A 14,738-nucleotide genomic window follows, 5' to 3' on the forward strand; every position below is an offset into this window, starting at 1 on the left:
ATATATGCTACTCCGTTTTTTATGACACGGACAGAAATGGACAGACGAACGCCCTCTCCGAGCGCCTCAGAGAGATCATTTCCGTAGGCTACGACGTAATTTCCGTACGACGTAATTTCTGGACCTCACACTTACTGCTTCCTTCCCTGTGTCACAGCAAACCCAAACACAACTATGATTCTACGATTAATGTGACGTGTGTGTTAAGCCAGCGGAGTTGTCCGGCTGACGGTGGCTCGTTAGAGCACTGACGGCATGTGTGCACGGTCACATACGGTTATAACGAGCTTTCATAACGCGGCTAGCGGGCTAGGCTAGCGGCCTAGCCACCATGCTAACTGCAGTTGTAAAAGTGCAAAAACCCGCCGTCACGACTTTAATTCCACTTCTATCATGACACTGTTTCTATAATACCGTCAGGTTAGAAGCAAACACTGGGTAGTAGTTAGTGTCGGGAGTCCTGCTGACTGTGTGTGGAAGCTGGGGGGGAAGCTAGCTCCGTGTAGCTTGAAGCTACACGGAGCTTCAAGCTGTGGTATTAGCAACACAGTTCGGAAACAAGACCGGGGAACCGCTGCGCTAAGAAACGATTACATCAGCATGTTGACCTGCTGGGTGTCACTTTATTTTATTTAGTTGCCATCGTAGCTACACTGTGTGTGAGGAAAGTGGGGGGGAGGTAAATAAACAGCGTGGACTTCTTCTGATTACTCGTGAGGTAAGCTTCTCCCAGCTTGTATTCCGTTGCGCCACCTACTGTTCTGGCGGTGAATTGTTTTCAACACGGAGATGTATAAATGAAAAAGTGTCCATCCGATCCATCCGTTCGTCCGTCCGTAACGGATTCGTAGTAGCATATATCAGCCTTTAGGGTTAGGTTGTATATTCTTACTATGGTTGTGATGTGTTGTCGATAACGTTTTCTTATTGTGTTGTTGCTCTGGTTTTGATGTTGTATTGTTACAGTAGTTGTGTTGTTGCAGTGGTTGTGTTGTTCCTGTGGTTGTGTTGCTGTTGTTGTTGCACTGGTTGGCTTGTTGCTGTGCTGAGGCCTGAACTATGAAGCAGGATTTGTGGTTATCAGGTTACCTTCAGGTTTAATTTCAAGTTTTCAGTCCTATGAAGCTTGTAACTTGTTGTTGTAGTAAATCCCCATGGTAACCTACGCTGAACAGCTGACCTGCTCCAGGTTAAGTTGGAGATAAGAGATCAAACAGTATTTAGCGCCGCCCACTGACCAATCACCTCCTTTGAACCATCACATCATGTTCTTAGAGGATCTGTGGAGCTGGTGTGGATCGTTCGAGTCTCTCAGGAGGACCAGGGTCTTCAGAGGAGGACCAGGGTCTTCAGAGACCCACAAGATCCTCTGAGCTCCGCTGAGGAGTTTCTGAAAGATCTAGATTCTCCTCAGAGGATAAACTTGCTGGTCTAGAACAGAACCAAACTGACCCGTAATTTGCTCACAGTACCACAGACAGTCTGCGTCTGCTTTACTTGCTGGTACTGATGTACTGGGAGAACCTCAGATGCTTTAACACTTTGATCCTTTAAGTACCTTCATCCTGTGAAATAATTATTTATTTGGGGGCTGATAGTTCCCAGATTGTGACTCTCTGTGTTGATCCTTTCTGCAGAAAGCCCCCATTAAATTAAACTAAACGTAGATAACTTTGGTGTTTCCAGCCACTTGTATTTCCAGATTTCCATCAACGTTCACCCAGATATCGGAAAGATGTCCTCGGTGACTCACCTGTATCTAACCTGCCGTGGCTCTTATGGGGTTGATGTTGCACTTGTTGTGTTGTAGCTGTGGTTGTGTTGTCGGGGGGGGGGGTGGCGTCGATTCGATGGCGCCCCCCCCCCTTTGATGGTCAGTCTGATGGATGCAGAGGACGACGGCTGCTGATGTCCGGCTCTGATTGGCTTAGCTACAGGGAAAAAGGCCACTGGTGAATCCACTGTTCATCGTTTAGTAAAAGTATATAAACAATCAATAAATAAAAATCTGATTGTCCCGATCCTATTTCTGCTCCTCAGATTTGAATGATGTCCTGTAGCGCACCCCTGAGGACGTACCTGTCAAAAGATCTGACTCAGTCTATTGACATTGGATCATAGCAGCTGTTTCCTCACCTATCTGAGCAGAGTGCCCTCTTCTGGAGACATTCTTAGAGCAGACAGCTTCTTTGATGCGGTCCACTTCCTGTTGGTATCGTTTCCGGTCTCTCACAGCTGACTGCTTGGCGTCCTTCAGGGAAGATTCCAAAGATCTCACTCGCTCTGCTGTGGCCCGCAGGCGTTTCTCCTGCTTGGGCAGCTCACAGCGAAGGTCTGCGTTGTCCCGCACCAGCTGCAGAGCAGAAGTTAAACTTGTTGAAGCTTTGTGACTCAATCTGTATCAGACAGAAGCAGCTGAGTGGGTCGTCCACTACAAGAAAACCGTCAGTTCGATCCCAGTCCTTTAGTGCTGCACATAGATGCACTGAATGAGTGTGTGAATGGTAAAACTGTAAAGACCTTGGAATGGTCATCAAGATAAACAAAAATATCATGAGATATATACATATATATATTATAGAAGGTGTGCATTTATCAAACATAGAACTCCAATCAGAGTTTGTGTTATTTCTGTGTTTGAAGGGAAATTACTGTAGAAATATAGAAATGTATTCAGTTTTCTGTAAAATGTGTTAGATAAATAAAATAAATAAACATAACCATAACTGTCCCTAACCCTAGTTAACCGAAACTAACCCTATAACATAACTAACATTGTCCAGATGTTGAGTCACTCACCTGTTTGTGAACCTTACTCAGCTGCTCCAGGTTATTTTCTAAGAAGACGATCCTCTGTCTCTGAGCCAAACTGCCACCGGCGTCATCGCTATCGTTCTCTAAACTCTGTTCAAAATACAATAAGTAAACATCATCGCCGATGATCACGTTAATCACTGAACATCTGGACGTCTCAGTCACAGAGAAACTAAGTGATGCTTTTATCATTTAAACATCTCCCCACGTCAAAGCCGACGAGGTTAATCACAAAATAAGTCAAATGTTTTAGTTCTAATATAATATCGATATCTGCAGCTAATTAAAACTCCACACTTTTATTGTATTCTACAAAGAGTTGATCAGTAATACCTGAGGCTAATCATAGTCGTAGAGATATATTTTTAGGGTTATGTTAGCTTAGGCTGCCCCTTGTGATAGAGACAGTTGTGTCATTCATCCCTCTTTTGTTAAATTATTTTGTATGAATTTTTTAATGATCCACAAATAATCTCTGAGGGTTTGGGTTCTTCATCATACAACACGTCACACAGCTTCATGTCCTGCTCCAAGTCTTTGAGTGTCAAGTCAGTTAATGACAATTGTTCAAGTAGTTTCCTGAAGTTATTCAGAATTAAATATTTTGCTCATTGTTGGTCTTGATTAAAACAAGTCTTGTATCTGAACTCTTAACAGACACCAGACCATAATGAAGCTCAGTCTCTTAAATGTTGTCAGACATTCTCTCCAAAGCACTTGAGCGAGCTATCTTTAAGCAACTCTCCTATTGTCACCATATCAACCTTTTTGACCCTCACCAGTGTGGTTCAACTCAACTGAGACTGTCCTCCTTATCTCTGAGCAGCTTCACACTGATAGAGCAGCTTCTCTCTGTCCTCTGTCCTCTGTCCTCATCCTTCTAACCCTCTCTGCTGCATTTGACACAGTGAACCACCAGATCCTGATCTCATCCCTTCAGGACCTGGGTGTCTCAGGCTCTGCTCTCTCCCTCCTCTTCCTATCTCAACGACCCCACCTATCGGGGAACTTGGAGAGGATCTGTGTCTGAACCTTGTCCTCTCACTACTGGGGTCCCTCAAGGTTCTGTCCTGGGTCCTCTCCTCTCTGTACACCAACTCTCTCGGCTCCGTCATTCACTCTCATGGCTTTTCCTACCACAGTTACGCTGATGACACACAACTGATCCTGTCTCTTCCCCTCCCTTCACTGGTTACCAGTTGCTGCCCACATCCGCTTCAAGACACTAGTAGTTGCGAGGGACAACTGCCACTCAACAACAACACAACTGTTTGCTGTCCTAGCTCCTAAACAGTGGAACCAGCTCCACAAGGACATCAGGACAGAGTCTACACATCTTCCTCCACAGACTAAAGATGCATCTCTTCCAACTACACCTTGGATAAGAAGATAATGTCTGATAACCATCGTTAACTCTGGTGTTTGTATTTGTTTGTAAATAAAATAAAAATATTCAGTCAAGTTGCACTTACATGTAGCTCTCTGTAGTTTGGCTTTTTTTAAGCAAAAGTACTTACATGATTCTCGTTGTTCTGGGTTTGTTCCTTCATTGTTAATGCACTTATTTGTTAGTGACTTTGGATTGAAGCGTCTGCTAAATGTAATGTAATGTAAATTCTCTGCATAGGTTAGGGTTAACTGACACAGACCCTCTTGATTCAAATATGTAGACTGGTTTTAGTTATTTCATATTTCAGAGATTTTGTGAAGTTTAATCTTTTCTGACTTTTTGTTTAGACCAGTTCTGTTAAATTAACTGAAAACGAGGATAAAAAAATTCTAACAGAACAACTCTGGTTTTCTTACATTCCCGACTCGGCTGCCGACATCCTGGATGAAGATTTTACGAAGGTGATTCAGTGTCTGCAGCTCTTTGGCCTGTTGGATAAAACATAATAACTCAGCTGATCTGTCACTGTGCATTCAGAAGATGAACGTTAAAACTAAATCCATGTACCACTGTTTCCTCCAGACCCTTCAGATCGTCTTTGGCTTGTTCTCTTTTCTCATTCAAGAACCTGAATCACACAGAAACCAAGTTTAAAAACCTGAAGAGAAATTGTGACCACAGGATCTGAAATAAATGAGTCATCTGGCTTATCTAAGATCAAAATAATAGGAGATATATATGTATTCTTCTGCTGAATAGCAGGTGGACCTGATTGTCCAGTTGTTGTTATTGTTATGGTAAATTCCACTGACCAGTGTCTAAGGAAGTGGAAATCCCCTGACAAGGTGTCTCACTGCCGTGACACTGTCTACCTGACAGGATGGAACCCTGATGTTTTTCTTTCAACTGGTTCCGCGGACGGACGGACACAGCAGATAAGACACAGATGATGATCTCATGTCTTTCATGTCTTCTTTTTTTCATATTATGTAACGCCTCTTTGTGTAAGTTCTGGCTTTTGTGAACTTGCGGCCAGTTCCATTTTGAGCATCCGTGCTTGTTGTGTAAACTCTGCAGAGCTTTTTATTATAAAGACTCAAGAGCAACTCCAGTCTGTGAATTTCATTATTATAAATCTCAAGATGAATTTCCATCACAATATGGTGATGAAAAGAGCTCAGACAATGACAATGACAATGAAAAAAGGAAACATTATATGTTAATGTTTTAAACACAAACCCACACATTGATTTTTAGACTACGGCAAGCACAGATGGACAAACTTACAAAAGTTTTTGAAGTTTCTGGTCTTTTTTCTCATCCTCGGTTTTCAGTTTGTCAAAGTCTGATTGAATCTTCCTCATCTCCAGCTGCAGAGCCTGATTCACACTGAAAAACACACATTCACTTTATACTGAACATTTACTCACATTATGTAATTGAATGGAGAGTTTGACCTTAAACCTGGAGACACAAAACTTACACTTCATGACAATCAAGACTATTACAACTTTAATTAAATAAAAGGAAACTAAAACATGGCAACATCTGAGAAAATACAAACTAAAGTTAAACACAAGCAAAAGTTAAAATTAACACTGTACAACAATAATATGATGATAAAATAATACTAATCAGGAAAGGTCAGGTGACTAAAAAGAGATCAATTGTAATGTTTAATAATAAACATAATATCAATAACATACTCTTTGACTTGCTCAGCGTCTCGGTGTTTCTGTTCAATCTCATCTCGGAGTCGACTCTGTTGTTTTTGATGAACTTCTCTGTGGTTCTCCATCTGTTCTTCTAAAGTTGTCTGCAGAACACAGTGCACTTCATTTCCCAACGTTCTCCTTTAACATCCATTTATTTTATTTTGTTTCTTAGATTAAATATTTATGACTTTCATTATGTTTGTATTATGTTTGTTATGTTAGTATTAATAGTAGTAATAATCAATAATGCAGCTTTAATGATTTTACCTTCATCTCAACAGCGTCCTTCAGTCTGCTCATGTGTTCTTTCTCTTTGTCCATCACTGTTACCTCGTGCATTTTATCTGTGCACACACACACACACACACACACACACACACACACAGACAGTCAGTCTGTCATCTTCTCTGAACTGACTTTGATGCTGACAGACAGCTGCTAGCCAATCAGAGAGCAGTGCTACCATGTAACCATGGTGACTTCTGACCTTGAGCCTGGAGCTTGGCGAACTCCTCCATCAGAGCATCCTGACTTTCTTCCAGCTGCCGCTTCTTCTGCTCCACCTTATGAAGGTCGTCTGTCAGAGACGACGACTTCGCCTGGAGCTGAAACAACAGAAACATGACATACCTAAAATGAAAATGTAATAAAGATATTGATGGTATTATAATGACCTTATATAGAATGTAGTGATTGTAAGTTGTTAAATACAGACCCTGAAGATAATTATAACACTATTGGCGCAGACAGGTGCTGAGCTCTTACTGACTGTCAGACAGGAAGAGAAACGTCCTTTCATCTCACCTGTGAGACGAGCAGCTGGAGGCGGCTAAGCTCCGTTTCACTCGCCAACCCCCTGCAGGTGTTTTCCTTCAGGTCGAGCTCCAGCTGTTTGCTGTGGGTCACTAGAGACTTCACCTCAGACTTCATCTTACTGATGTAGAGACGAGCAGTAGTGAACTCGTCCTCCATTGCTCCACTTGTCTCCGTCATCTGAAGAGAGACGAGTTTATTGACGACACGATTAGTTTGACTTTAACAATAGAATAATGAATATACAGTTATAATAATTAGGGAATAATCCTTTGTAATCCTTCGTTTTCAGACATATGGAGTGTTAGCGGTAGAGGACAATGACTGAAATGAGTCTTACAGCTTTGAGGTCGCTTGTTCCGAGGATGCTGCCGATGTCTCCCAGGTCTCTGAGTAGCAGATTGAGGATCTCAGCAGATCTCTTCTTATGATGCGAGCTGAGATCCTGCAGAGATGAGAACTCCCTCTGAACCGTCTCAAGACTCACCTACAAATACCAGAGAAGAAGAATAGCTGATTGCTACAAAACTTTCACAGTTTAGAAGAATAAAGACGACGAACCCTGTTCAGAGTCATAACACATCCCACTTTTACTCAATTCATATTCAAATGTTTTACTTGAGCAGCATCTGGTGGTGGTATCATTTATAACATGCTAGCAGATAGTCAAAAAGGGGTTAACCTCACAGTTTTGTGTGCAAGCTCCTCATTCAGCTGTTTGTTAAGGCGGTTCTTGTCCTCCACCTCCTGACTCTTGTGGTCGTAGTTGACGGCGAGCTCCTCTAAAGCCTGAAGCACCTCCTTCACCTCCTCTTTGGCGGAATCATTATCTCTCTGCAGCCGCGACAGCTCCCCCTGCAGGCGCTCATAGTCCTGACGGCTCAACGCCAACAGCTAGACGAGTGAAGGGATCAATAATGGTTATCAACGGGTGGTTATAAATTATGTTTATCAGTCATAAATTCATGGACATGTGGGACAGTAACACTTACCTCATCCTGATCGATCAGCTGCTGTTTAAGTTTCTCTGACAACTGACTCTGTTGATTGATCTCATCATCCTGAAACAAGAGTCACCATATCAATAACCATTACCTTAACATACTGTTACTCTGACTAACCAATATTCAAACTAAAGAGAATTACCATAACTAACTAAAGTAACCTGAGCAGATTCAGGTGAGACTCACTTTGTCGTCCAGCTGCTTGTAAAGGTCAGTGATGAGCGCCTCATATTGAATCTTCTCCTCTTCAGATAGAGGGTCGCTGGGCGTGGCCAAGCTGTCCATCACCTGTGTGGTGTCGATGCTGCTCTTCCTCTTCCTGTTGCTCAGCTGCTCGTCCACAGGTACACGCTCACCTGGACAGACATTTTACTTCTTTCATCAACCAATCACAAGCTTTAGATTTAGCTGTGCTGCACCATTCATGTCATCCGCTTCACTCTCCACCCCACTGCTCCAATCATGTTACATCTCATTCTCCACTGCTGCATCAGTGAATTTACTATTACTTTTACTAGTTCTAGTAATGTTACTTTTACTGTTACTGTTACTAAAACTAATAATTTTACTGTTACTATAACTATAACAATTGCTGTTACTATTACCTTCATTCGTACTAGTAACAGTATTAGTATTAGTACTTATATGGTACTATTAATAGAACTAGTAGTTTTACTGCTATTACTAATACTATTGCTATGTAGGCTACTATGTGTATTTATGTGTATATATACATATATGCATTTAAGTATTATTATTATATACAATACATATTTAGTAATTTTACTGTTATAAACAATACTAATACTATGTACTATGTAAGATATATATATATATACAGGACAAGATGTTAGAAAATATCTTTTGTACGTTTGAAGGTCTTCTGCACTAATGAAGTTACAAACTACCAGGAGATGTTAGCAGCTGTTAGGGACTGATTTGAGTTCTGCACCTTAGCGTCATCAAGTGTCTTTGGACGGACTTAAGGGTCGGCTGAGGCTAAAGGTAAATCTGACTGGCTAGTGGCTTGTATGGGGGTTGGTGGGGTAGATACCGCCTATCTTTCATAGTACTATGAAAGTCATGTTGCTGCTCAGTAGATTGATGATTTTAAAATGTGAAGGCTGGATTTTTTTGTTCACCTTTTCTCCAGCGTTTCAGCTCATTCTCCAGTTTCTGAATGACAATGTTCAGACTTCTGTTCTTCTCTTTCTCCTTCTCATACTTTTTCTTCCACTCCTCTGCCGTCAGCTCCAGGTTCACAGACACAGTGTTCTTTATGGTTTTTGCTCTGAAACAGAAACGCAGGATGTGGTTCTACCTGGGACATCCTGTGCAAGTCAAGTCGCTGCTCAGCAGAAGAAAACTGTTGATTAATGTATTTTCTGACTTCTGACCTTTTATTCCACATTATTCATCTGAAGACCTATAATTACATTTTTCAACCTTGCAGTTCTATGACTATGACAGCCACCAATCAAATTTAATTATACATCCATATCTGTGCAGACTCATCATTTGTCATGATAAGTTTTAAGTAATTTAATAAGTCATAAATTATCTTGCTTTATTATTATTTCATGAAAGTATTGTATGATTCTTGCATTACAGCAGAAGCATGTTTGTAAGGACACTGTGACCTTTGACCATAATTTAGATTTCAGTCAGGACCATTCTAGTCAAAGAAATCTTTATTTGAATCTGCATAAGTAACATTTGGCGGTTTTGGGACCTCCCCCCCCCCCCCCAGTCCGTCCATTGGACCGTCCCCCACTGATGGACGGTCCAATGGACGGACTGTTGGACAAAATAATGGATGGACTGATGGCTGGACACACATTAAAAGTGATGTGAATGTCTCTACAGATGCTGGTGAGAATCAACTTTGTTCTTAAATTTCTGGAGTTTGTGCTGAGACGATTTTTTGTTTCTCAAGCTCAAGAAAATAAAGTAAAAAGAACGAATGACATCGATAATGTCATCTATGAGCCTAGGACAACTGCAGCTTTGATATAGAATTCATTTGAATATTCTCTTTTACTTTGGCAAGTATTGTATCTCAGGGCTTCCTGTTCAGTACCTCTGTCCAAACATGAGCGTGGACTTGGTCTCGGTCTCGTTGTAAATGGACGGCGAGCAGCAGATGATGATGGTTGTTCGACAGTTTCCTCCCAAAGAGTCCTGAAGAATTCGAGTCATCTTACTGTCTCTGTACGGGACGTGAGTTTTCTACACACCATAAAGACACAAACAAATATCTTCATACATGTTGACAGATCTAATACCTTAGAAAAATAAAATCATCAAATAAATGTATTACTGAGCACAGGAAGTAAAGTTGTGTAACACTAGGAACATGGAGACACGAAGTCACATGTCACTAACCGTCCCTTCACTCAAAGCAGCGATGACGTTCCCCAGGGCCGACAGAGACTTGTTGATGTTCTTTGCTTCGTCCAACACGGCGCCCTCTGCCCCTGTCTTACTCACCTGAACAACAGAAGGACAGACAGGTCAAAAACAAGACAGGTGAGAGAGAGACGAGAGAAGACACGTAAATAGAGATAGACAGGAAACAGACACCTTCTCGCTGCCTGCCAGGTCGACCAGGTAAAGTTTTCCCGACAGTTTCGTCTCCGTCTCCACATTCTCCTGCTTTATGTTGATCTGAAAAATACTGTGACTCCGAGAGCTGTGCTCGTTCATGTCTGCAAGAGGAAACCCACGTTAAATCAGTCATTGTCCTCTGAGGACACACACGTAAACACATTGAAGGAAACCCATTATGCTGGTTTTTGGTTTCATTTGGGGTTTTATTTGAATAGATTCACACGCTTCAAAGTTCAGAATGAACTTTAGTTTCCTTATTCTATAAAATTCTGCAGCATCAGGAGGATTCAGCTCATTGTGGCGTCAGATGCACGATACATGATGTTCAATAGGTGCTCAACTGGATTTAGGTCAGAGGAACATGAGGGTCAGTCGATGGCATCAATCAACAGGAGGAACCCAGGATCTACTGCTTCAGGAGGAACACAGGTTCCACTGCACCAGGAGGAACCCAGGATCTACTGCTTCAGGAGGAACACAGGTTCCACTGCACCAGGAGGAACCCAGGGTCCACTGCACCAGGAGGAACCCAGGGTCTACTGCTTCAGGAGGAACACAGGTTCCACTGCACCAGGAGGAACCCAGGATCTACTGCTTCAGGAGGAACACAGGTTCCACTGCACCAGGAGGAACCCAGGATCTACTGCTTCAGGAGGAACACAGGTTCCACTGCACCAGGAGGAACCCAGGATCTACTGCTTCAGGAGGAACACAGGTTCCACTGCACCAGGAGGAACCCAGGATCTACTGCTTCAGGAGGAACACAGGTTCCACTGCACCAGGAGGAACCCAGGGTCTACTGCACCAGGAGGAACCCAGGATCTACTGCTTCAGGAGGAACACAGGTTCCACTGCACCAGGAGGAACCCAGGATCTACTGCTTCAGGAGGAACACAGGTTCCACTGCACCAGGAGGAACCCAGGATCTACTGCTTCAGGAGGAACACAGGTTCCACTGCACCAGGAGGAACCCAGGATCTACTGCTTCAGGAGGAACACAGGTTCCACTGCACCAGGAGGAACCCAGGATCTACTGCTTCAGGAGGAACACAGGTTCCACTGCACAAGGAGGAACCCAGGATCTACTGCTTCAGGAGGAACACAGGTTCCACTGCACCAGGAGGAACCCAGGGTCTACTGCACCAGGAGGAACCCAGGATCTACTGCTTCAGGAGGAACACAGGTTCCACTGCACCAGGAGGAACCCAGGGTCTACTGCACAAGGAGGAACCCAGGATCTACTGCTTCAGGAGGAACACAGGTTCCACTGCACCAGGAGGAACCCAGGGTCTACTGCACCAGGAGCACCAGGAGGAACACAGGTTCCGCTGCAACAGGAGGAACCCAGGGTGTACTGCACCAGGAGGAACCCAGGGTCTACTGCACCAGGAGGAGCCCAGGTTCCACTGCACCAGGAGGAACCCAGGGTCTACTGCACCAGGTGGAGCCCAGGTTCCACTGCACCAGGAGGAACCCAGGGTCTACTGCACCAGGAGGAGCCCAGGTTCCACTGCACCAGGAGGAACCCAGGGTCTACTGCACCAGGAGGAACACAGGTTCCACTGCACCAGGAGGAACCCAGGGTCTACTGCACCAGGAGGAACCCAGGATCTACTGCTTCAGGAGGAACACAGGTTCCACTGCACCAGGAGGAACCCAGGGTCTACTGCACCAGGAGGAACCCAGGATCTACTGCTTCAGGAGGAACACAGGTTCCACTGCACCAGGAGGAACCCAGGGTTTACTGCACCAGGAGGAACCCAGGATCTACTGCTTCAGGAGGAACACAGGTTCCACTGCACCAGGAGGAACCCAGGGTCTACTGCACCAGGAGGAACCCAGGATCTACTGCACCAGGAGGAACACAGGGTCTACTGCACCAGGAAGAACCCAGGGTCTACTGCACCAGGAGGAACCCAGGGTCTACTGCACCAGGAGCACCAGGAGGAACACAGGTTCCGCTGCAACAGGAGGAACCCAGGGTGTACTGCACCAGGAGGAACCAAGGGTCTACTGCACCAGGAGGAACCCAGGGTCTACTGCACCAGGAGCACCAGGAGGAACACAGGTTCCGCTGCAACAGGAGGAACCCAGGGTGTACTGCACCAGGAGGAGCCCAGGTTCCACTGCACCAGGAGGAACCCAGGGTCTACTGCACCAGGAGGAGCCCAGGTTCCACTGCACCAGGAGGAACCCAGGGTCTACTGCACCAGGAGGAACACAGGTTCCACTGCACCAGGAGGAACCCAGGGTCTACTGCACCAGGAGCACCAGGAGGAACCCAGGGGCCAACTGCACCAGGAGCACCAGGAGGAACCCAGGGTCTATTACACCAGGAGCACCAGGAAGAACCCACGGGCCAACTGCACCAGGAGCACCAGGAGGAGCCCAGGGTCTACTGCACCAGGAGGAGCCCAGGGGGCAACTGCACCAGGAGGAGCCCAGGGTCTACTGCACCAGGAGGAGCCCAGGGTCTACTGCACCAGGAGGAACCCAGGGTCTACTGCACCAGGAGCACCAGGAGGAACCCAGGGTCTACTGCACCAGGAGGAACCCAGGGTCTACTGCACCAGGAGAACCAGGAGGAGCCCAGGGTCTACTGCACCAGGAGCACCAGGAGGAGCCCAGGGTCTACTGCACCAGGAGGAACCCAGGGTCTACTCCACCAGGAGGAGCACATGGTCCATTGCACCAGGATGAACATAGTGTCTACTGCACCAGGAGGAACCCAGGGTCTACTGCACCAGGAGAACCAGGAGAAGCCCAGGGTCTACTGCACCAGGAGCACCAGGAGGAGCACAGGGTCTACTGCACCAGGAGCACCAGGAGGAGCCCAGGGTCTACTGCACCAGGAGGAGCCCAGGGGGCAACTGCACCAGGAGCACCAGGAGGAGCCCAGGGTCTACTGCACCAGGAGGAGCCCAGGGTCTACTGCACCAGGAGGAACCCAGGGTATACTGCACCAGGAGGAACCCAGGGTCTACTGCACCAGGAGGAACCCAGGGTCTACTGCACCAGGAGAACCAGGAGGAGCCCAGGGTCTACTGCACCAGGAGAACCAGGAGAAGCCCAGGGTCTACTGCACCAGGAGCACCAGGAGGAGCCCAGGGTCTACTGCACCAGGAGGAACCCAGGGTCTACTGCACCAGGAGGAACCCAGGGTCTACTGCACCAGGAGGAGCACATGGTCCATTGCACCAGGAGGAACATAGTGTCTACTGCACCAGGAGGAACCCAGGGTCTACTGCACCAGGAGGAACCCAGGGTCTACTGCACCAGGAAGAGCACATGGTCCATTGCACCAGGAGGAACATAGTGTCTACTCCACCAGGAGGAACACAGGTTCCACTGCAACAGGAGGAACCCAGGGGCCAACTGCATCGAGAGGAACCTAGGGTCTACTGCACCAGGAGCACCAGGAGGAACCCAGGGTCTACTGCATCAAGAGGAACCTAGGGTCTACTGCACCAGGAGCACCAGGAGGAACCCAGGGTCTACTGCACCAGGAGCACCAGGAGGAGCCCAGGGGCCTCTGCACCAGCATAAAATCTGACAATCGACCTGAGGATTTCATCCTGGTACCTAACAGGAGTCAGGGAGCCGTTGGCTGTAACATGAAGGTCTGTGTGACCCTCTCAGGATCTGCCTCCTCAGACCATCACTGACCCTCCACCAAACTGTTCATAGATGATGTTACAGTAGCCTCACATTCACCACATCTTCTCCAGCCTCTTTCACACCTGTCACATGAGCTCAGTGTGAACCAGCTCACATCTGTGAAGAGAACAAGGCTCCAGTGGTGAACCTGCTGGTCCTGGTGTTATCTGGTGAATAGAGCTGTGAGCTCAGGGCCCACTAGAGGACGTCGGCCCTCATGTCTCCTCATGGAGTCGGTTTCGGACAGTTTGGTTAGACTCACACCAGTAGCCGGATGGAGGTCATTTTGTAGAGCAGTGCTCCTCCTGTACCTCCACAAAGGAGCAAATACTGGTCATGCTGGTGATTTGATGCTCTTCTACTGTCCAGCTCTCCTGGTGTCTCCTTGTGTCTCCTCATGTTCCTCCTCACACAAAGGAGCAGAACCCAGAACTAGGAGGAGTCAGGAAGGAGGAGCAGGAAGCAGCTGCCTGTGGACACCACGTTAAGAACATGTACTGTTTGGAGCTCCTCCTGCTTCTGCCTCCATTTCACCTGTTGTTACTTTGATTTGCACCAAAGCAGAAACTGGTTCTTCTGATGGACACGTTGATCTCTGAAGTTTAACTTTACACTGTGAACATTAAGGTTCCCTCACTTAACTGAGCTGTGTATATATGATTTGGTCATATACAAATAAAATTGAATTGAATTGAAAAGTAGTTGTAGTAGTGCTTTCAGTAGTAGTAGTGGTTG

The 14,738-nt window shown here is 45.9% G+C and overlaps 1 protein-coding gene across 1 annotated transcript in view; it reads right to left on the reverse strand.

Moving 5' to 3' along the window:
- Positions 1-1,776: 1,776 nt before the first annotated feature.
- LOC133021984 (kinesin heavy chain-like) overlaps positions 1,777-14,738 on the reverse strand; it is a 16,484-nt gene continuing 3,522 nt past the window's right edge. The window contains exons 8-25 of the mRNA XM_061088998.1: positions 10,320-10,444; positions 10,122-10,226; positions 9,817-9,965; positions 8,879-9,027; positions 7,923-8,092; positions 7,725-7,793; positions 7,420-7,626; positions 7,073-7,219; positions 6,724-6,912; positions 6,407-6,524; positions 6,187-6,263; positions 5,911-6,020; positions 5,492-5,593; positions 4,772-4,832; positions 4,621-4,692; positions 2,800-2,904; positions 2,137-2,353; positions 1,777-1,931 (exon numbers count right to left, since the gene is read on the reverse strand). Of these exons, the coding sequence (XP_060944981.1) occupies positions 1,777-1,931; positions 2,137-2,353; positions 2,800-2,904; positions 4,621-4,692; positions 4,772-4,832; positions 5,492-5,593; positions 5,911-6,020; positions 6,187-6,263; positions 6,407-6,524; positions 6,724-6,912; positions 7,073-7,219; positions 7,420-7,626; positions 7,725-7,793; positions 7,923-8,092; positions 8,879-9,027; positions 9,817-9,965; positions 10,122-10,226; positions 10,320-10,444 (2,327 nt within the window). The remainder of the gene's footprint in view (positions 1,932-2,136; positions 2,354-2,799; positions 2,905-4,620; positions 4,693-4,771; positions 4,833-5,491; positions 5,594-5,910; positions 6,021-6,186; positions 6,264-6,406; positions 6,525-6,723; positions 6,913-7,072; positions 7,220-7,419; positions 7,627-7,724; positions 7,794-7,922; positions 8,093-8,878; positions 9,028-9,816; positions 9,966-10,121; positions 10,227-10,319; positions 10,445-14,738) is intronic.

The sequence above is a fragment of the Limanda limanda genome, chromosome 16 (assembly GCF_963576545.1).
Source record: "Limanda limanda chromosome 16, fLimLim1.1, whole genome shotgun sequence".
NCBI lineage: Eukaryota > Metazoa > Chordata > Actinopteri > Pleuronectiformes > Pleuronectidae > Limanda > Limanda limanda.